The sequence below is a fragment of the Tamandua tetradactyla genome, chromosome 9 (assembly GCF_023851605.1).
Source record: "Tamandua tetradactyla isolate mTamTet1 chromosome 9, mTamTet1.pri, whole genome shotgun sequence".
NCBI classification, from domain to species: Eukaryota; Metazoa; Chordata; class Mammalia; order Pilosa; family Myrmecophagidae; genus Tamandua; species Tamandua tetradactyla.
The window spans coordinates 102002105-102025886 of NC_135335.1; the positions used below are offsets into that span (position 1 = coordinate 102002105).

A 23782-nucleotide genomic window follows, 5' to 3' on the forward strand; every position below is an offset into this window, starting at 1 on the left:
GTCTCTGTTCTTAACTGAAATTCTCCAGGTTCATTCCTAATGTTAGGTCATATCTGTGAGACCATACAGTATTTGTCCTTTTGTTTCTGGCTAATCTCACTCAGCATAATGTCCTCAAGGTCCATCCATGTTGTTACATGCTTCATGACTTTATTCTGTTTTACAGCTGTGTAATATTCCATAGTATATATATACCACAGCTTGTTTAGCCACTCATCTGTTGACGGACATTTGGGCTGTTTCCATCTCTTGCCAATTGTAAATAACGCTGCTATAAACATTGGTGTGCAAATGTCCATTTGTGTCCTTGCCCTCATGTCCTCTGAGTAGATACCTAGCAATGGTATTGCCAGATTGTATGGCAATTTTATACTTAGCTTCCTGAGAAATTGCCAAACTGCCTTCCACAGCGGTTGTACCATTTGACATTCCCACCAACAGTGGATGGATAAGTGTGCTTCTTTCTCCACATCTGATTGACTTCTGATTTTAATTTTTCTCAATTCTGAGGCCCATGTCAATGATAGCATCTGTACTGAAAACTGCTCAGAGAGAATGAACTGATAGTTTTTTTAAAGAGAGGAAAAAAATTTGAAACTTTTAGTAAATTTCTATTCATGCTACAAGATTGAACATGATGAAGTTAATGCTTTATTCCATCTTTTTCTGTGGACCTTTGGGAAACCAATACCTCACTACAGAGAGATTTCATCCTCTTTTGTTGCTCAGATATGGCCTCTCTTTCTCAGCCGACTCTACAAATAAACTCAATACCCTCCCTCCCACATGGGAAGGAACTCCCAGGGGTGTAAATCTCCCTGGCAATGTGGGACATGACTCTTTGGGATGGGTCCCTGGCAGCCTTGGACTGAGAATGACTTCTTGACCAAAAGGGGTAGAAGAAATGAAAGTTTCAGTGGCTGAGAGATTTCAAAGAGAGTCAGGAGGTCATTCTGGAGGTTATCCTTATCCATTATCTAGATACTCCTTTTTAGTTTCTAGTATATTATAAAACCTAGAAGGAAATATCTGAAACCTTTGAACTGTAACTCAGTCGCCTTGATTTTTGGTAATGATTGTATAACTATACGGCTTTTATTGTGTGACCATGTGATTGTGAAAACCTTCTGACTAACACTCCCTTTATCCAGTGTATGAGCAGATGAGTAAGAAAAGAAAGACAAAATATAAATAAATAATAGGGGGGAGTAAGGGGTATGGAATGCTTTGGGTGTTCTTTTTATTTTTTTAATTTTTTTTATTAATCAAAAAAAGAAAAGAAATTAACACAACATTTAGAAATCATTCCATTCTACACATGCACTCAGTAATTCTTAGTATCATCACATAGATGTATAATCATCATTTCTTAGTACATTTGCATCGATTTAGGAAAAGAACTAGCAAAACAGCAGAAAAAGATATAGAATGTTAATATAGAGAAGAGTGAAATAATAATACTAATAAAAAATATATATATATAAAAAGGAAAAAGAAAAAAACAAAAAAAAGATACAAACAAACAAACAAAAAACTATATTTCAGGTGCAGCTTCATTCAGTGTTCCAACATAGTTACATTACACTTAGGTATTATTGTGTTGTCCATTTTTGAGTTTTTGTATCTAGTCCTGTTGCACAGTCTGTATCCCTTCAGCTCCAATTACCCATTATCTTACCCTGTTTCTAACTCCTGCTGGTCTCTGTTACCAATGATATATTCCAAGCTGATTCTTGAATGTCGGTTCACATCAGTGGGACCATACAGTATTTGTCCTTTAGTTTTTGGCTAGACTCACTCAGCATAATGTTCTCTAGGTCCATCCATGTTATTACATGCTTCATAAGTTTAGTCTGTCTTAAAGCTGCATAATATTCCATCGTAGGTATACGCCACAGTTTGTTTAGCCACTCTTCTGTTGATGGAGATTTTGGCTGTTTCCATCTCTTTGCAATTGTAGATAATGCTGCTATAAACACTGGTGTGCAAATGTCCGTCTGTGTCTTTGCCCTTAAGTCCTTTGAGTAGATACCTAGCAGTGGTATTGCTGGGTCGTAATCCATTCTGCCAGTCTATGTCTTCTGATTGGGAAATTCAGTCCATTAACTTTTAGTGTTATTACTGTTTGGATAATATTTTCCTCTACCATTTTGGCTTTTGTATTATATATATCATATCTGATTTTCCTTCTTTCTACACTTTACTCCATACCTCTCTCTTCTGTCTTTTCGTATCTGACTCTAGTGCTCCCTTTAGTATTTCTTGCAGAGCTGGTCTCTTGGTCACAAATTCTCTCAGTGAGTTTTTGTCTGAGAATGTTTTAATTTCTCCCTCATTTTTGAAGGACAATTTTGCTGGATATAGAAGTCTTGGTTGGCAGTTTTTCTCTTTTAGTAATTTAAATATATCATCCCACTGTCTTCTAGCTTCCATGGTTTCTGCTGAGAAATCTACACATAGTCTTATTGGGTTTCCCTTGTATGTGACAGATTGTTTTTCTCTTGCTGCTTTCAAGATCCTCTCTTTCTCTTTGACCTCTGACATTCTAACTAGTAAGTGTCTTGGAGAACGCCTATTTGGGTCTATTCTCTTTGGGGTGCGCTGCACTTCTTGGATCTGTAAATTTAGGTCTTTCATAAGAGTTGGGAAATTTTCAGTGATAATTACTTCCATTAGTTTTTCTCCTCTTTTTCCCTTCTCTTCTCCTTCTGGGACACCCACAACACGTATATTTGTGCGCTTCATATTGTCATTCAGTTCCCTGATCCCCTGCTCAAGTTTTTCCATTCTTTTCCCTATAGTTTCTGTTTCTTTTTGGAATTCAGATGTTCCATCCTCCAGTTCACTAATTGTAGCTTCTGTCTCTTTAGATCTACCATTGTAGGTATCCATTGTTTTTTCCATTTTTTCTTCTTTGTCCTTCACTCCCATAAGTTCTGTGATTTGTTTTTTCAGATTTTCTATTTCTTCTTTTTGTTCAGCCCATGTCTTCTTCATGTCCTCCCTCAATTTATTGATTTGGTTTTTGAAGAGTTTCCATTTCTGTTTGTATATTCAGCATTAGTTGTCTCAGCTCCTGTATCTCATTTGAACTATTGGTTTGTTCCTTTGACTGGGCCATATCTTCAATTTTCTGAGCGTCATCCATTAGTTTCTGCTGGTGTCTGGGCATTTGATCAGATTTCCCTGGGTGTGAGACCCGGCTGGTTGAAAGGTTTTTCTGTGAAATCTCTGGGCTCTGTTTTTCTTATCCTATCCAGTAGGTGGTGCTCGTGGCGCTCGTCTGTCTGCGGGTCCCACCAGTAAAAGATGCTGTGGCTCCTTTAACTTGCCAATCCGAATCTCGCAGTCGGCCCGGGAAACTGCGCGTGGAGGGGTGTCGCTGGCCGCCACGGCTTGGGGGAGTGCCGGTCCAAATTGCCCAGCTGGCCCGAGACACCAAGCGTGGCGGGAGGGCCCCGCTATCCAACGTTCCCAGTCAGATTGGGGAGCCACATGCGTGGAGGGGACCCCAGTCGCTAGCCGCCCCGGCTGGGAAAACGCGCGCCCCTCGGGTATCTCACCGCAGCGGATTTTCCCTGCCCGTTCAGCCATTCCAGAATGGGGTACGCTGTCTTTTTGGTCTCTGTCGTGGCTCCGGGAGCTGTTTTGTATTGTTTCTGTTTCTTTAGTTGCTGTTCTGGAGGAGGAACTAAGACCCGCGCGTCTTACTAAGCCGCCATCTTCTCCGGAAGTCTGGGTGTTCTTTTTAATTTTTTTTTTTCTTGTAGTAATGAAAATGTTCTAAAATTGACTGTGGTGATGAATGCACAACTCTATGATGACACTGTGAGCCATAACTGTATACTTTGGATTATTTGGTGTGTGAATACATCTTAGCAAAATTGCATTTAAAATGGTTTTGTGTCACAAGAAAAAGCAGCATCAACAACACAACTAATTTCATAATTATCTATAGTAGCTGATGACTGACTCTCTGATGGAAGGCATGGATGACTGAAATAAAGTGTTAATCGACTACATGTAGACCTCTCACCCCCCAAATTGATAAATATATTTGGTCTTTATCTACTTGTAATAGAATAATACATTGATACAAACCTATTGTAGCTTTCAATTCCTTGTACCCCTACCACTCTCCCATTATTTGAGTGGCAACGAAGGCTTTTGTGATGTATTGCTCCCAAGGCAATGTTTGAAACAGCTAAAATGTAGAAAGAGAAAGCGATCATTGCCTTGCTTTGAGTTTCAAAAGCTTCACTTAGAAGATCAAGAATCAAAGCTTGAAGGAGTTTGCAGATCTCACTGCACCCTGGTCAACAATGTATACTATAATTAAATTTTGTTTTCTCTAAAAATATTAGTTAAATGGGCTTTTGTGTTTTTACTTGTGACTATTAGTCATGCATGCTTCTGCTTTTGTGAACTGTTTTATATTCTTTGCTCTTTTGTAGTATAATCTTAGATTTTTTCCACATTGGGAAGAATATTAGTTGCAACTACTTTCTGTTTGCTCTTTTACTTTTTAATTTAGTTTATGATTTTTAGGATCTAGAGGGTTTTAAATTTTTATGTAACCAAATCTACAGCTCTTTTTCCATGCAATTTCCTCCATGGCTCTTCAAAAAAAATTTTTTTTAATTTTTAACTTTTTTTATTGTATAGTATAACATATATACAAAGCAAAGAAATAAAAAAGCAATAGTTTTCAAAGCACTCCAACAAGTAGTCACAGGACAAAACCCAGAGCTTGTCATGTGTTACCATGCGATCCTCTCATATTTTTCTTTCTAGCTGCTCCACAATATGGGAGGCTAGAGGGCTTAAATATTTTTTTATCATCACAATCGACTTTTCTTCCCTTTTTTTGTGAAAAATAACATATATATAAAAAGCTATAAGTTTCAAAGCACAGCACCATAATTAGTTGTAGAACGCATTTCAGAGTTTTACAATTTCACAATTTTAGTTTTTTACTTCTAGCTACTCTAAAACACCAGAGACTAAAAGAAATATCAATTAAATGACTCAACAATTATATTCATTTGTTAAATCCTATCTTCACTCTGTAACTCCACCATCACCTTTGATCTTTTCATCCCTCTCTTTAGAGGTGTTTGGGCTATGGCCATTCTAAATGTTTCATATTTCCTCCGTGGCTCTTACATTGAAGACAGTTTTACCCATACAGAATGGAGAAGAATAGTTACCTTCATTTCTTCTATTTCATTTGTAATCTGATTTTTTACAATGAACTCTTTATTATCTCAGAACTTTTATTCATCCAGTTAACACATACTTCCTGAGTATGTGCCCAACATGCAGGGTGTTAGGAATAAAGTAGTAATCTAAAAAACAGAGAGATGAATGTGACAGCAATCTCCCCATAGCTGGGGAGTGACACGACAAGGCAGTTGGCATCAGCATGGAGTTGGTGAAGGTAGCGACGGGCGGGGACCACCAGAACCTCTTCAAATATGAGGTTTGTTCTCAGAGAACTCCCTGGGGTAATGTCATAAACTAGAATAATTTCTGCACCAGGCTAAATCTGATTAGCCTTTACATGCTCTTGCTATCAGGCAAAAAGTCACCAGAAACAAAGGAACGAAGAGGGCTATTTTTAAAGGATTTCAAAAAACAAAACATACCCTCTCCAAGATTTCAAATCCGGATTCAGAGTAGCATGGCTGTGCAAGATGATTTAGACTGGGCCTTTGTGTAATAACAATTAAAGGAAACCTCAAAGAGACTAGTGAAGTGAAATAAATACAACAATCTCACTTGAAATCAAAGAAGTACAAACTGAAATGATAAGATAGCATTTTATGCCTATTGGATCAGCAAATATATTCTAAAGGTTGGCTTCAGGGTAATAGGCACTGACAACAATGAGAGTGTAAATTATGTATAATTTTTGACAAGACAATTTGGCCATTCTTAGCAAAAGCCTTAATCATATTTATAGCTTATTCATATGAATGGATATAGAAAATGGGTGTGCAATGACTTATAATAACAAAAAAATCATAATATTTATAACAAAGCTGGAAAAATTGTTCAAGCGTAGAGGACTGGTTGAATAAACTATAAAGTACTATATTGTCATTTAATCACTTAAAAATATTGAACAACTTGGGAAATAATGTATTCTATGTTAAGGGAATCATGTTTCAATTTGTTTTTCCTTTTGAACATTGTGGTAGTAAGAGTCAGTTGTCAGCTTGGCCAGGTGAAGGCACCTAGTTCTGTTGCTGTGGACATGAGCCAATGGTACATGAACCTCATCTGTTGTTGATTACATCTGCACTTGGCTAGGAGGCGTGTCTGCTGCAATGAATGTTTGACTTAATTGGCTGGTGCTTAAATGAGAGTGTAGGGTAGCACAGCCCAAGCACCTCAGCATACCTCATCTCAGCACTCGCAGCTCAGCCCAGGCCTTTGGAGATGCAAAGAGAAATCACCCCGGGGAAAGTTGTTGGAATCCGGAGACCTGGAGAGAAGGCCAGCAGACACCATCCTGTGCCTTCACAGGTAAGAACCTCAGTTGAAAGTTAGCTGCCTTTCCTCTGAAGAAGTAATGAAATAAATCCCCTTTTATTAAAAAGCCAATCTGTCTCTGGTGTGTTGCATTCCGGCAGCTAGCAAACTAGAACAAACAGTAAAATGTTAATCTGATAGTGGAATTACAGGTCTTCCTCACGCTTCTCTGAATTTTCTTTTTTTCCCCTCTCTTTCTTTTCCACAATAGGCACACATTGCTTATATTTTACCCACTTTAGAGTGAAATGTGTTAAGGAGTCTCTGGTCCACAGGTTGTAAATCCTTGGATTCATTTAGTGTTTAACATATTCTAGCAAAATTTTAAAATTAAATGTTTTTAAATTTAAATATTTGTTCTAATCCCTTTGCAAAAAATTGAGAATTATCTGTACTATTGTGTGCATGTTTTTTGAAAATGTGATGGGAGTGTATATGTGAGACATTTTCCAATCCCACTTCCCTGGTTACCTTGAGTGACTTAAGACGTCATGCAAAATAGGATTCCGGTTGGACAAGGGAGAGGGGCCAGTAGATCAATCTAATACAGGGACGATCAAATCACATTTCTAGGTTAAAATGGTAGAATGGTGATCTTTTCCTACTTCACAGAAAATAAAAATGAAACTACTGGACAGAATTTCTTCCATGTTATTGTCCCAGTGAATGTTTTTAAAACTTTTGTCTGCCAGTTGGTGCTGGGAGGCAAAAATAAAAATAAAAACTGGTAGGATGCAAATTTTAAAAATGTTTTTGCATGAGGAAGAACAAAGGAATGTCATTATTGCAGGGTGCTGAAAATAGATGGTAATTAATATTTTAAAATTTTAACTTATGTGTGAGACTAAAGCAAATAATGTTTATTTGGTACAAAATTTATATTTTGACTAGTGCATTTCCTAATATAACTTATGCAGATTTTTTGATTGAACACCATAAGTACTTGGAATCTCAGGTAGGACATGAGATTTTGTTGGTTTGTCCAGGTGATGCCCTGATGAATCCCAGAGTGATTCGATCAGTGAGCGGAAAAGTATTTGCAAAGCCCCCTTCGGGGAATGGGGAGAATGGGGAGAAATTCAACTTCCCCAAGTTGAATTCTTGATATTCTCACAAGCAGTGTGGACAACCAAAGCTATAGGCTGAGCCCTCAGTCTTGGGGTTTGTTCATGTGAAACTTAACCCCACAAATGATAGGTCAAGTCTACTTAAAATTTAGGCCTAAGAGTCACCCCTAAGAGAGCCTCTTTTGTTGCTCAGACGTGGCCTCTCTCTCCAGCCAACACAATAAGCAATCTCACCACCCTCCCCCTGTCTACGTGGGACATGACTCCCAGGGGTGTGGACCTTCCTGGCAATGTGGGACAGAAATCCTAGAATGAGCTGAGACTCAGCATCAAGGGATTGAGAAAAAACCTAGAATGAGCTGAGACTTACTGAGAATGAGAAAACCTTCTCGACCAAAAGGGGGAAGAGTGAAATGAGACAAAATGTCAATGGCTGAGAGATTCCAAACAGAGTCGAGAGGTTATCCTGGAGGTTATTCTTACGCATTAAGTAGATATCACCTTGTTATTCAAGATGTAATGGAGAGGCTGGAGGGAACTGCCTGAAAATGTAGAGCTCTGTTCCAGTAGCCATGCTTCTTGATGATGACTGAACAATGATATAGCTTTCACAATGAGACTCTGTGATTGTGAAAACCTGGTGTCTGATGCTCCTTTTATCTACCTTGTCAACAAACGAGTAGAACATATGGAATAAAAATAAATAATAGGGGGAACAAATGCTAAAATAAATTGTTTGAAATGCTAGTGATCAATGAAAGGGAGGGGTAAGGGGTATGGTAGGTAAAATTTTTTTTCTTTTCTGTTTTCATTTTATTTTTTTCTATTGTCTTTTTCTTTTTCTGAATTAATGCAAATGTTCTAAGAAATGATGAATATGCAACTAAGTGATGATATTGTGAATTACTGATTATATATGTTAATGCTTTATTTGGTTTGTTAATTTTTTTAATAAATAAATAAATTAAAAAAAAACTGGTAGGACGTGATTATGAATGGAAAAGCCATTTATAATAGGAAACAACTCTCAGATATTAAGGATCATAAAGGAAAAGTTGCCTGGCAAGTGTGGACCATTTGGTGTCACCCCTGGAGAAAAGAACAAAGAGATCTGCCCTGCTTTGTCTGGGGAAATCCCAAAATGGGAAGTGGTATGTTCTTGGGGAAAGAAGAGAGGTTCTAGTTCCATGAGAGTTGTAACCTAAGTCTGACCTGATGTTCCTTTTTGTGGTCAGTCTGAGATGCTGGAGCTTGTGACCAGGAATGAGAACTGCCATGAGAGAACACCCGCCTGCTGTGGTGCCTTGAATCATGGCTTGCCCAGATGATCCAACCTGATTCCAGGTTCCAGGGCTGGCTGGTTCACGCATGTAGTCTTAGGTGAGCCTCACCCCTTCTGTTTCAGAGATGCCATCTGCTGACCTTGCCACCATGTGACATGTTGTCTCCCCAACGTGACACACCCAGCATTACCTTTGGACATTCACAAGCCTTAGGAAATGCCTAGATAACTAACAGGAGAGGGAGGAGAAATTGTTTCCAACGGCTGCTGTAGTTTTTAAGTTGTTGAGTAAGTAGCTCAAGTAACCTTAGTTTGGGCCCAGACCAAGGCAGAAAAGTACATTCTCAGCTGGAAACTGGGGAACAGATGTCTCCTTTATATTTGCATACATGTAATAGAATCACAGTTTGGCCAAAGGAATTAGAATCAAATAGTCTTGATTTGTATGATGTAGATTCATCAATATTTTTAGTGTTTCTATAACTTCTAGATATTTTACCACCGAAACTCATTTGAAAACCACTGATCTGATTGTACAAAGCAGACAAGACTTCTTTCTCCAACCATCACATTTCTAAATTCAGACTGCAAAGCCCCCCAGTAGAAGTCTGGCCAATCCTGGGTTTTCAGGAATGTAATATAATCTCAAACTGAGTATTTATACAGTGTGTCAGTTTAATATAGTGCTCCTACATTATATTCTAATACCTCTAAGAGAGGTATTATTATTATAATCGCCCCTATTTTACAAAAGAAGACACTGAAGATCAAGAAGTGACACACCATACAGCTTAGTTTATGGCAAAGCCAGGATTAGAAACCAGTTCTTCTATGTTTCATCTAGCACTTTTTCTTACCACCTAAACAAATATATGGCCAGGTAAGCAAACTCATCGCCAGGAGGTTAAAGTGCCAACCTAGAATCCTGACAGGGAAATCTTTTGACAATGAGATGAGAGGAAAGGGAAGTTGGGGCAGTAGGGACCAGGCCCGGTGAGTGCTGGAGAGTTGGAAGTTCAGGGAGTCATCTTGGTGAGTCATCCCCATTTTTCTATAGAATTTCTAAAGCCTTAGCAAAGCACTCAAAGCTTTCCTTCTTTCTCAGCCTGTCAAAATCAGTCTAATTCAAATGGATTTGGAAGCAATTCCTAAATACCCACTCAAAATTAATAACCTTCTCCTTTGTGGTCTCATTCACATCTGTTATTATAGGAGACACATATCTGTCTCAACTAGGCTGTGAGCTCATTAAATAAAAGGACTAAATCTTTTCTCAGTGACTTATGAAACTGAGATTGTAAGCCTTTCTTCTGTTGCAGACAATGTACAAAACCCTGTGAATACAAAGATGTAGTTCTTAATTTGGTTGGGGAAGTGTACATAAACCAGTAATTACAATACAACACAATAAATGCTACAATAAGAACACGTATGAAGTGTTAGAAAGCATAGAAAAGAGAATACAAACAATCTGGGAGGCAGTTAAGAAAGGCGCTTTTCAAGAGGTTTATATAAAGATAAGAAACATACAAAAGCAGATGGAATAAAAGAGCATGGCACGTCAGAGATCAACAAGTAGTTTTGTGTGAACCCGTGTGAGGTGAAGTTGGAAAGGTATGATGGTAATACAAAGGTCCGTGGATAACAGGCTAAAGAATTTAGACTTTACTCTCTTGGCCGGCACTTCCCACAGGGACTTTATTCTCTAGATTGGCACTTCCCACAGAGTTATTTCAAAGGATTTTGAAATTCATACAGGAACCAAGCACTGCCAGTAGCTTGAATAAAAATTAAGCCTGAAATATGTATGTGTTCTTGTTCAGATGTCTGTAGACACTGCAATAATATATTCAAAGTGATACAGAAGTTATCTTTTTTCATTACAGTAGCTTTTCTCATTATTTTTATCAATCAATACTCAAAGTACAACTACTATTGTGTTAGAGTCCAAAGGATTTTTGTTTGTTATTAATATTAAAATAGGTCCCTGGCTTTAAGTGATGACAAGTTAGTGAAAAATATTTTCTTTTGATAGACGTTCTATTGCTTTTTTTCATAAAAAGGGTGATACATTTTACTTTACAACTTTAGAAAGCAGATAAAGACAAAAAGGAAACCCCTATAATTCCAACACTCAGAGATAACTGTTCACATTTGTTATAACACTTTCCAGTCTTTTTTCCATGCTTATATGCATAAACAAATTTAATTCTACACACAATTGTAATCATTCCCCACTAATTTTAAATATCTTTTGACATTTATTACATATATACAACTGTATCATCACTTTTAAATAGCTACGCAGTATTCTATCAGATGGATTTTTCATAACTTCACTGTTGGAAATTTAAGTTATTTCTAATTTTTTATCACAAACAGTAGAGAGATGATCATCTGTGCATGTGTCCACACTTGTCCAATTATTTCAGTAGGATGTACCTCTAGAAGTGAGTGAACATATATGAGCATTTTAAAGCTTTAATGTATATTTGCCATTTCCTTCAGAAATTCTGCACCCATTTTTACACTTATCACTTGTGCCCAAGTGTCCATTTTCCACACCTTTGTCAGGTATTTTTTTTTTTCCAAATAAAAACGAATTTATTTTAAATTAATTTTCCTTTTCTTTTAGTGTGACTGAACTTTTTTTTTTACATTATGTAAATTCATAAAATTAAACCAGTTTAAATGTATACTTCAATGATTTTAATAAATGTATAGCTGTGCAGTCATCACCACAATCCCAGAAAGTTCTCTTGGGCCCATTTAGTTAATCTCTGCTTCTATCCCCAGTTGTAGGCAACCACTGTTTTCCTTTGTCTTTATAAATTTGCCCTTTCTAGACATTTTGTATAACTGGATCATACAATATGTGGTTTTTTGCATCTGGTTTCTTTCACTTAGTATAATTTTTTTTAAGTTTCATCCATATTGTAGCATGTATCAATTCATTACTGTTTTTCCTTCCTCATGTTTATTTGCAATTTTCTTTTGGGAGTTGTCTGTTTTTAAAAGGCCCTTGCCCATTTTTCCACTGGGGCACTGAAGGATTTTACAGAGGTGGGACATAACAAGTTTCATGATAAATAAAGATTCTGGCAGCGCTAGGGAGATGACTCTATATGTGCATTCCCAAATCTAGGACAATCAATATAAATTTATCACATTGGATTGGGCTTTATCTACAAAAGGACTATAATGTAGCACTGAGGATAATTAATATAATTTATTGCATTTCTCTGAATCACATTTTAGGTTCCTCTCTTGAAGGAGTACCATACATTTCTAGTTTATTCTGTGGAAAATCTTCAAGCTAATCCTTCAAAGTTTATTTCATGTTAGCGTGGTAGGAATAGATCAGTTCTGGAACAAGCTGGAGCATAAATAAATAAATGTTGTTCTACTCTAATGTTACTCTTGGTAACTTGTTTTCTCTATCAAGAGTCCTTAAAAGGTACTTAATCCTAAAACTGAATTTAAAAGTAATAAAAGAGCTATCTGAAGATTAAACAGTATCCTTTGAAACCTTTATTACCTTTGTAAAGATAAAAAAAAAAAGAAAATAGCCTGCAAGATCCCAGGGAAAAACTCTGCAGTCTAAAAAAGGAAAATGTCCTAGTTGATCCCAAATTAACTCTTACTAAATTTGGACTTCATGCTGTTTGCTAAATTCAATTTGACTCCAGAAATAAAAACTCAGGTCTGGTAAAAGTTGTAGTACCTTAAACGCAATGGAGAAACTAAAAGTTTGACATATCAAACAGCGTGACTTGAACAAAGGCTGAACAAGGAAGTATTTGGTTCAGAAAACCTTTCTTCAGCATGCCTTCAGCCTTTTTTTTTCCTTCAACCTTTTAACCCCTGCAACTCTGTAATGGTTTGTGGGGTACTACCTCAAAGCTAAAGAAGCTCAAGTCAGGGTCCCTCACATTTTGGGCTTCTTATTAAATTTTTTTTTTTCTTAAAGAGGGAACTCCAAATTGTATCAGCTGCAGGTCACACAAAACCTGGATCTGCCCTGCAACCAAAGTTCTCTCACCCACTTCAAAGGTTCTTTATAGGCTGGCTCTTTACTTCAAGGAATAAGTATAGATTTATTTCTTTCCCATGACTTTAGCCTAGACATCTTAAAAATTTCAACAGATACAGGAGAGCAGGAAAAGGAAAGAGCCTGAACTTCAGTGGAACCTAGGGAAAATGACCAGCTGCTGGTACTTTGGAGGGTGGGCAAAGGATGCTAAACTGTAAGGGCCATGTCTGGTTTGCTTACCACTCAATGCTTAGCACAAGGCTTGACATCTTTAAGTACTTAAATATACTGAACACAACTGACCCAGGTTTTTTTAGGGGGTGGGGTGGAGTATGGATCAAAATCCTACATAACGGCAAATATTTTGTTCCATTAAAGTAAAAGCGTGCCTAGTTGACTGATTAAATAAATGTATATTGAGTGCCTGCTATGATCAAACATAGTTGGATCTCTTGGAATCAAGAGAGAGCTAAAGGAGGAGAAATCTAGACAGAGTAAGGTGAGTTCTTCCCAGCCCTGTCCCAGGCCTGCACTTGATGGCCTAAGATAAGGAGAATGCGGGAGTTTGTGTCGTTGTTATTGGTTGGTTGGTTGGTTGGCTGATGAATTTTTTTATGAGAGAAATTGGGGGTTTACAGAACAATCATGCATAAAATACAGGATCCCCATATATCACCTCACCACCAACACCTAGCATAGGTGTGGAACATTTGTTACAACTGATGATAGCACATTTTTATGGCTGTACTAATAATCAACGTCCATGGTTTAACTTAGGGTTCACTGTTAGTGTAGGGTAGTTCCATTTTTTTTTTAACTTTTATTCTGTTACCATATACCCAATCTAACATTTCCCCCTTTAATCACTTTCAGATAGATATTTCAGTGCTGTTAACTGTGCTCACAATGTTATGCTACCATCACCAGCATCCATTACCAAAACATTGTCAGCATTCCAAATAGAAAGCCTGTACGTTTTTTTAATCTTCTACAAAGACAGCTTTACTTCATCTTTGCTGAAGAACTTGGAAATAAAAGTGACAGTGAAAAAAATAAACAAGTAATTTTACTTAGGGAAGGCAGAAAATTAGAGCTCTTTATTGGTTTAAATGACTCTGGAAGATTACAGCACCAATCTCTTTGCCAGAAACTGGGCTGTAATTATCATATTCATTCTAAAATGTTCTCAGAAAGAGAGGTCACAAAGGGATGTCATAAAGGGATGATCAACCTAGGTTTCAGGTTAACATAACATACCTTATACCTTTCTCTAGGATCAGAACACTAGGGAGGGTTTCTCGTGGCCAGATGTGAGTTGTAGGCATAAAGTCACTTGAGAATTCCGACCCTGGAAAAGATGGAATCCAGCTTCCTCTTGCCCTGGGATCACTGCTACTAGGCAATACGATTTCCCAGAAAAATTCATTAAACAATCCAAGAGTTGTTTTTCTTCAGAATAACTGTGATTTAATTTTTTCTTTTACATAAGACAACAAATTACATTTCAGAGAATATTGTTTAGTTATGAGGTTCCCATCAGAGCTGTTTTGCAATATGTGTTTACATAATCTGAAGTGAAGTTGGCAGTCAACTGTAAAACTGATACCAGCCAGGCTAGATTGTGTGCATTGGGCAGGCAGGGAGGGAATTAATTTCACTTGGATCTCAAACTAATGTAACATTCTATTGTTTAGGTGTCAACTAGATTTGGATTCGGTTTTGTACGTTCAAATTGGGATAAAAATGAATTTAAAAAAAAGCACCAGATTTTTAAAAACAATAGGTCAGTACCTTGTAAAGAAAACATGCATCGTCATTTTCTGCTCTTACTAATGAGCTTGGATATTTGACATTTTGAATACTGATATTTAAATAAGTCAAGTTTACAGAGAGAAATTTTTATAGAATCTTTCTATCGTACTGCCCAATATGTTATTAACTATTTCCTCTAATAATTATGTGTTTTGCTATCCAAGTGAATATGGCAAAGTAGATTAAAAGGCAAAGAAAACAGTAAACAGAAATAATTAAATGCATCTCATAAAACTTATAGAAAATTTGCAAAAGTAAGAGCAATTACATTTAATAAACATGATTTAATTTCATTGTGAATATACCAAAATCTAAAATTTTGAAGAGTTATTAGGAGGAACCTGAAAATGGTTTCTTGCCGCTTTACTCCTCAGGTTTCTTTACTAGGCTTCCCTGAAGATTCCAAATGCAAAAAATTTGTTTCTTTCTCTTTTTCTAATAGTCCTTGACATACACTGCCTTGCATTACAGTTAACTATGTACATAGTTCCTGTACTAGATTAAAAGATTCTTCAGGATATAAATGATGTCCTATACACCTTTACCTCCTCCAAAGCAATAAACATTGCAGTTTACTCAATTATTTATAGAAATCAATAAATCAAAATACAAATCAAAGTTCTCTAAATGAACTCCAAGCAGAAACAGAAAATTTCTCTAATTCTATTTAATAGTTGTCACTATATCACATTTGTAAAGTAAACTTAATGTAAATAAAGTGAATATTTCCCTTTAATATAGTCCATTTTTATGGATAAATTATTCCTTATATATTTTGGGTGTGATGCTGAAACTGAATTGGGATGATCATCATCCACAGATATCACATTTAATTACGTTTTCTTTTGTCTTTTCCACTTTAGTATTAGGATACCACATATTCATCCAGAGGCATTCTAAGGAAGACCTCTTTTAAAAAACCCATTAGTAATTTGTTAACCTCTTCAGTTTAGTGCTAAATAAGCAAAATTCAAAACAACTAAGGATTAAGCATCCAGGCAAAAAGTGAAAGAAACTGAATTAGAAAATTCAAAGAGATGAGAGCAGAGAAAACAAAGTCTAAAACTAATTGTAATGTGATAAGAGTGAGTTCAAATCTCATCATTTTAACGTGTGAGCCAGGATATAACATATTCATACATGAAGAATTCACAAACCAAGCCAAATAACAGGCCTCATGAAAACAAGCTCAAGAAGGCAAAGTCATTCAACATCACTCTAACATAGGATTCTAAGTTTCTAAAGAACCTAAGTTTCTTTAAAGAAAACAAAAGCAAAGAGCCACTTTGCTTTTAGTTTAGTAAATAATTTACTGTTATATTCACTATCTTCCTTAAATGGGTAAAAACATATCAAATCACTTTTCCATGTGTTAAAACATTCAATACATTATGAAAAGAGGCTGTCTCTGTATCTAGAGACAACTAGGAATAAAAAGAGATCAAGTCCAAAAGACTCTCAAGGTTCTACCATGTTTTTAATTCCTATGTCTCAGTAAAAGTCTAAGAAGTCATAAGGATTCAGGGGCTCCAAAGCACAGAAAGACACTTTCCCCATTTATGAGACTCTTGTTCTAAAAGAAGTTAACACAAGGATACACGTAATGCAGAATTTTCCCAATCACCTAACTTTTACAAAACGGCTTCTGTATCAAAAACTTTTGAAACTGTCTCCATCAATAAAGGTAAGTTCAAAAGGTTATTAGTTGCATATTAAGGTTTACAGAGATGAATGACATAACACCTGAGATTTACTTTAAAAATACTTCAGTGGAAAAGGAAAACTAGAGATAAATGAAGCAAAGGTGGCAAAGTCCTATAATCACCGAATGTAAGCAATGCATAGATGGGAGGTTCATGTATTATACTCTACTTCTGTGTATGCTTGAGAATTTCCACAAGACATTTTCTTTTTCTTTTTTAAGGTGCATGGTTTGGGAATCAAACCCAGGTCTCCTGCTTGGAAGCTGAGCATTCTACCACTGACCCAACCGTGCACCCTCCATAATGATACTTTTTAAAAAGGGCTTTAAGAAAATACAGTTTATCGTCTATATAGTTATACGGGTCTATGGCTGGAAGAAATTATGGCTTGTCTAGAATCTGGAGCTTTTTACTAGGTGAGAAAACAAAAACTAAAATAACACTTTCTCAAAGGAAGGATATACAACAAATCTACACACTCTCCTGGGATGTCATATTTGTTTGACGATAATATATATTTTGACTTTAGCCCAGAATTAGAGAAATCTGCATTTTTCAGAAAATAACATACTCTAATTCTGGGCTTAATTAACACAGAGGACGCATTACATGGAAGACATGGATTTGGATTTTGGTTTAGCATTTAGTTTGGAGCAAAAGGAGTAGAGTGTAAATTCCAAAGGTACAGATTCCCTAACCCTATTCTCAGATCCAGGGAGTTTTCCTTATGGGGATTTAACTCTGTGCTGACAGTTACAAAGGTAAGGAGATGGTGGTCTCCTTTTGGAGGTCGTACCTTAAACAGAATAAATCCATTACTGTGGTAAAGAAAGACCATCACCCCAGAGAATATACTGGGCAGGAAGCCTCATTCTTCCTGGCCCTTCAAGTGTTCTCCTTCTTCCTCTCAGGCCTCTATATACTCTGCTACCCAATTTCCAGTGGTCCAGTCATGACATCTTATGCAATGCTCAGGGATCCAAAGACAGAAGATCCCCCCTGAGATGATCATTCTTGTTGCTATGCAAAATCTGGCTCAAGGATCTATAATTTTGACTTAAGTCACTGGTACTGAACTAGAAACAAAAGAAGAATTGGATATCATAAACCCTCCTAGTTTGCTTTTTTTGCATAAGTCCCCTGATTATGGAAACTGTACTGATACTACTAAATTTTTTTTTTAATAGAGATTAAGGGTTCAGTTAAGAATTCACTCTATTAATATGGATGCCATGGCAACTTCTTTTTTAAAATGAGGTATTTGGTTTACTGTCCCAAACTATACAGGTTTGGGCAAAAGGTAGAAATGATCGAGCAGGTAATAAAAGTAAAGTGAATACACTGAAATATAAAACAGAAAACAGTATCTGGCAATATGTTGCTGTGATACCCTGAGAATCTTTATTGTAGCCAAAATACCATCTACCATATATCTCCAAAACTCAGCATGATTTTTCCTAGGGCACACATTTCTACTCAGAAAAGAATATGAGAATTAAGACGTAAGTGAGTATGGGGAAGATTAGAGACCAAGATCATTCATATTACCCTCTTTCCCATTCTAATATAAAATATTTAAGAATGGACTATTTTTTCCCTTGCTTTAAAATTATTTAGGAAAAAAACATTTAGATGTATAGCAACAATGGCATTTACAAGTGAATTTATGTGGAACTGTTGTCAAAGTTCAAAATACCATGAAAGGATCTTGAGAAAAGAGTTGAGTATTTCACATAAAAAACTGAACAATCAGGTTAGCCAGGCCCAAAATGATGATGACAATGTGAAAGATTAATTTAGGCCACGTCAGACGCTCTTCTTGGTAGAGGGAAATTATATAGATGAGAGATGGATATATGAATACAAAGGCCAGGCCACACGCGGCTCCTGAATATCTGCAAAATAAAAGCTTTCCATGTTAATATTGCTCTTGAATTTTGCTTTTTTTGATTTACAATTAAGGTAAATATAGTACAATTTAAATCCTCCTGAGTCTGATTTTGCAACAATTTTTTGGCTCATTTGTTAACATAAAGCATTTGGGTTTAAAACTCAATTTACTTCCTATCTAAGTTAATATAAAATATTTTGTCCTGTTCATCTTTATGGAGTTTGCTTGAAAAGAGTTTTTTATTTATCCCTCAAATCGTCATAGTTTCTCTGTGTCTCAGTGATACAGATGCTACATCCCACTTCCTCAGAAACATCTGGAGATAGGCTTCCTATCTTTGATCTTTTAAAAACTTTTCATGCATTCTGAGTTTTTGAGGAATTGTTAGCATGTGCTTAAAACTGAGAACAGATGAGTGCCCTAGTGGCATTCAGCATAGTATCAACAATAATAAAAAAAGTACTAAAAGTGGGATATGACAAAGAAACATGAAATTTCTTCTCCTTGTCCCTATACTCAGGTTCTCTTGAGTACTGGCTTAATAAATCCATTGTATGCAATAAGCATCATGGTAATAATCTCTCATCTTGTTTCTTCCTACTTTCTTAGTTTAGAGTCTTCAAAAACATGACTCAACCTAGCTGTCTAAAGCTTAAGGAAAAGAAAAAGGATTATTCTAAATCTGTTGCCCATGAAAATCTGAAATCACAACTCTATTATTTCTACTCTATTCAACCTGCCCAACTTTTTAAGGGAAAAGATATTAAGAGACATCTGGTTCTAAACTTTTACCTAAACTCTTACTTTTTGATTATAATTGACATTGCAATTTGTTTTTGAGTAGAAATGGATTAGGGAAGTTAGGATGCAGTCCTGACATATAAGGGTCTTTGCAGGTGTTCCTGAGAAATTATATATTATGTATTTAAATAAATCTTATTTTGGATAAAGAGAAAAGGAAATACAGTGAATAATGATGAAAAAAAGAAAAAAGAAAAAGGAAAAGGTACCCAAGGCTATGGGATAATGGAGCTTCTGGTCGGTTCCCCAGGGATAAACAGAATGGAAAGCAGTGAGCACCTTAACTGATACCAGGGAACCTTATTTGAATGTTACCAGTTTTAAATATTCTCAGGAATTTCATAAAGTTAAATTAAAACAACAATAATAACCACATTATGAAAAGCCTAAAAATAAAGACCAATATTCCGAAGTGTACAGTTCCCTTATAAACAGTACCTTATGATTCCTCCTATGTTTGGGTAGAAACAGGCCATGACCACTCCAGCTCCCACAACAATTAGATTAAGAATCAGCACGTGGAAAATGCTAGAAGTTGAGAAGAGAGTTTTATGGAAAGAAAAAAATATAAAAATAGGCAAATTATAACCATTAATATGAGAATAAAATTCATCATTAATATCTTTAAATGAGCATGTCTTATAAGCTTGAATAAGATCACAGAAAACAGAGAAGGCAATAATAGTACTTCATGCTGGGAATAAGTAGTGAAATTGTTCTTCTTGTATATAAGTAGGTTAAATTTTGTAGGAACAAACAGACAGTGTGTACTAGAGTTCACACACTTTGATCCAGAATCCATTTGGAATATCTTAAGTAAATAATCAAAGTCACAAAAAAAGTTATTAAAAATATAGAGATTTATGGAACATCTGAAGTATACCAGATGTACAGCAAGGAAAAAGTTTACTTAATGGACTATGTTAAAAATTATCAAAAACAATAACATCATTATTACCTAGATGGCAAAAAAAATCAAGTAGGCAACTTGGAAAAAAATCATAACTATACGTACAATGAGATTTTCACTTTACAAGAAAATCTGAAAACATTTGAAAAATTATCAGAAGGAAATACACTGAAAAGGCAGTAGTGATTGTGTTAGGATTTGGGATTCTGAGCAATTTTTCCTCTTTTCTATATTTAACATACATTGTGTAAGGTGGTTATTTGATTTTTTTTGTATGTTGCATGGTGGTGTCATATTTCATTATTTTTTCCATGTGAGTATCCTGTTATTGCAGCACGCTTTGTTGAATTTTTCTTTTTTCTTTTTCTTTCTCTCCACCCCCCCACCCCCGTCTTTCTTTCTTTTTTGGGAAGTGCATGGAATGGGAATTGAACCCAGGTCTCCCACATAGCAGGTGAGAATTCTACCACAGGACTACCCAAGCACCCCCGGTTATTTTATTTTTATAATAGAAAAATAAATTATATTAAGGGAGTGCCATAATGAGTAGGATTTTATTTTTCAGACTTATTCACTATTTACTTGAATGGAACATTTACTAATTACTTTAGCCATTAAGAATGCAAAGGTTTGGTAATCAATTGTGTACAAAAATAATGTAAATGAAACTGAATCTTAAGCCAAATTTACACATAAGAGCAACTCCTTGAGCCCGTTATCAGAGGTTAATTAATCTCAGCCAAACTGGGAAAAAGGAAAATTATTTCCACAAATAGGTGGTTAGTCATACATCTTGATGAATTACAAAGATATTTAGATTTCTAGATTTTACGATTTGTCTGGAAACTCTAAGCTTAAAATCGCTTAATAGCTTTGAGACATTGACTGAGTCTCTGTTATTTTTGTATGGTACAAGGAAACAACTCTGTGTATTTTGCAAAGCAGTGGTTCTCAAAGTATGACCTGGGGGTTACCAATACCTTTTCAGAAAGCCCCTGAGACAAAAACTAATTTCATAATAATAAAAGACACTATTGTCTTGCAAAAGAAATTGTAGGTAAAATTGCAGCCACCCTTATCTATAAGAGAAGATATATTCTTTGTCTCTATCTACTCGAAAAAAAATTTCATCAAAAAGTCCTTGATAAAGGAGTAAAAGTTCACATGCCTTGAGTGCACATCTTTTTAATATTTTGTGTGAAATGGAAAGTACATAATTAATTAAATTAATCTGCTACATGCTAAAATATAATGGTTGTTTCGAGGAAAAGAACTTCAGTGACTGAGTTGGAGGCCAACCTAATAGTGTTTTTCAAGGAACACTATTTTTACATGAAAGACAAACTATGGTTATTCAGACTTGGGCATCTGGCAGACATTTTCTTAAAAATGAATGATATTAACCTGTCACTTCAAGGAAAACGAATGACTATATTTGTTGCTAATGATAAAATTTTTAAGCAAAAATTTGGAAAACTTGTCTTAGTCACCCCAAGCTTGACAGTTTCCCAATATTTAAAGGCTCTTATGATAAAATTGGTGGAGATATTAACAAATGTGGGTTTTGATATTTTATAATAAAGTATGTCAACATTTGGAAGATCTGCAGAACTAAGTGAACCAATATTTTCCAAATGACCAAACATGACATTACAAAATTATGAATAGGTAAAAGATCCAACGTACAAGATACACAAATGGATTTCAATATGACCGAATTTCAAACTCACACTGGAACTAACCTTTAAGAAACTACTGTATGTCAAGTTTTGGCACAGATCAAAGAAGAACATCAACAATGATCAGAAAAGCCTACTAAAAACACTCCTTTTTTTCCCAACTATGTATCGGTGTGAGGCTGGATTTACTTCATATATTTCAATGAAAACAACATATCACAACAGATTGAATGCAGAAGCAGATATGAGAATCCAACTGTGTACTAGTAAATCAGACATTAAAGACATTTGCATAAATGTAAAACAAATTTTCACTATACTCATTGATATTTCTAATGGAATTAATGCATATTTTTACAATTACATTTTAATTTTTCATATATTAAGTATTAAATAGATATATACCACATCAATGAAAGCTCTGGGGACTCTCAACAAACTTTAAGTGTGTCAAGGGTCCCGAGACCAAAAAGTGTGCTCCAAAGTATGCAGTTTGTAGAGTACTTTTAACTGTAGGATGAATGATAGTGTACTACTGGTGATAGGGGAAGAAATGTAATATGCAAATGAAAGGAAACCCCAGACTCTTCCCAATAAGAAAACGTATTCTAACTGCTATCATTCTGCAAAATGATGGCAGAAAACAGGAATAATGCATTTGCTTCAATTTGTTCATTTATTGCTTTGTTGAATTTATTTAATTTTGGTCAATGTAAATACAGCATAGAGTATAAATACAAGTCTCATATTTACTAAAATCCAGTCTTCTACATGAGCAATGTTAGAATTGTAGCTGCTGCTGTACTCAATGTCAGAGACCTAGTAACTCTTGACTTTTGCATTTTGCTTTTTTTTTTCTAGGAATAAATAGTAACATTTATTAAACAGAAGGAGAGTACATATTAGAGAGGGTAATACAGATGTGCCAAATGGAGGGACACACCTTTGCTTTGTTTTTAAAGCAAAAATATGTGTAACTAAAATAATTTATTTAATGAGGAGACAAAACACATCAGTTCGCTTCAAACAGAAACTGATTAAGGCTTCTTATTTAGTTGATTACTTTAAGTGTTTAAAAATTTTATTCAAAAGTTTTCATTTAAGATAATTTACTCCCAATGAAATAGGTTACGACTATGTACTTTAAAAACCATAAAAATGTAAGGGCAGGAGATAATGAGGGACCACAAAGAAGCTTCAGGGAGGCCCTGAAATGGTATAAGGATGAATAGCTTTGAATAAACTTTCCAAGGAACCCAAAATCTCTCCATTTCCAATAAGATATTAAAAATCATAGTAGTAGCTATGAAACAGAAAAGAATTTAAACTCAGTTATGTATCTCACTTTCAATTCTAAACCAGTGACATTCTATGTAAAAATATATGAATGTTAAAAAATATACAAGTAAATACAAGTAACCAACAATTAAAATAAGAGTTGCTTCTCATAAGCCACAAATTGCCAACGCAGGTACTGCATCTCTAAATAAACTTCTTGGCAACCTATAGATTAAAAGCAACTAAATCTGGTATCGGAGCAAATGTAATTCTATTAGAAGGAATGTACTCTAAATCATTCTGGGCAAGGGAGTGGCTTTTCTATTTTTAAAGATCTATGCTTAAGTCACCATTTTCACTGGGCAAATTTTTATAGCAAAAGGATCAGTCACACTGTAAACTGACCTGTTTGCACAGTCATTTGTTGCTTGGCACATCTTGCTGGTCAAGACAAGCACCCTTACCTAGGATAAATGTCACCGAAGATATGGCCCAATAGCTGGACACGAGCCAAGTAGCCTAGGAGTGGGTACACAGTCATCATCTGGAACAGCAGGAATATCCTTGCAATGAAGGACAGGATGTCATTGCTAGGGAAGTTGTCTAAAAAATTCTAATCCAAGAAAGATAACAAGGTAGTGTTAAAAAATCAAATTCAGGATATATGAATTTATAAAATAGAATGTCTCTTGCTAATTTTGAACATAGGAGCTACTCAAATTGTGGTTTGTGAACTGGTACTTTTCTATGAACTGGTTTTACTGTTCTACAGTGAGATAAGCACAGAAA

At 35.6% G+C, this 23782-nt stretch overlaps 1 protein-coding gene and 1 long non-coding RNA gene across 13 annotated transcripts in view; one reads left to right on the plus strand and one right to left on the minus strand.

The window, feature by feature from the left end:
• Positions 1–5371: 5371 nt before the first annotated feature.
• The window catches only part of LOC143647319 (uncharacterized), an 83979-nt gene continuing 65568 nt past the window's right edge, over positions 5372–23782 (plus strand). Inside the window, exon 1 of the long non-coding RNA XR_013157977.1 lies at positions 5372–6531. This is a non-coding gene — a long non-coding RNA (uncharacterized LOC143647319). The remainder of the gene's footprint in view (positions 6532–23782) is intronic.
• Positions 14361–23782, minus strand: part of SLC38A9 (solute carrier family 38 member 9) — a 143746-nt gene continuing 134324 nt past the window's right edge. For 11 of the 12 annotated variants that reach the window (XM_077117168.1, XM_077117165.1, XM_077117164.1 and 8 more), the window contains 3 exons: positions 23458–23606; positions 19565–19654; positions 14361–18329 (listed from right to left, as the gene is read on the minus strand). In XM_077117168.1, the coding sequence (XP_076973283.1) occupies positions 18164–18329; positions 19565–19654; positions 23458–23606 (405 nt within the window). In that variant the 3' untranslated portion in view covers positions 14361–18163. Of the gene's footprint in view, positions 18330–19564; positions 19655–23398; positions 23607–23782 lie in introns of those variants that run through there. The other variant, XR_013157976.1, reaches the window with a different exon arrangement.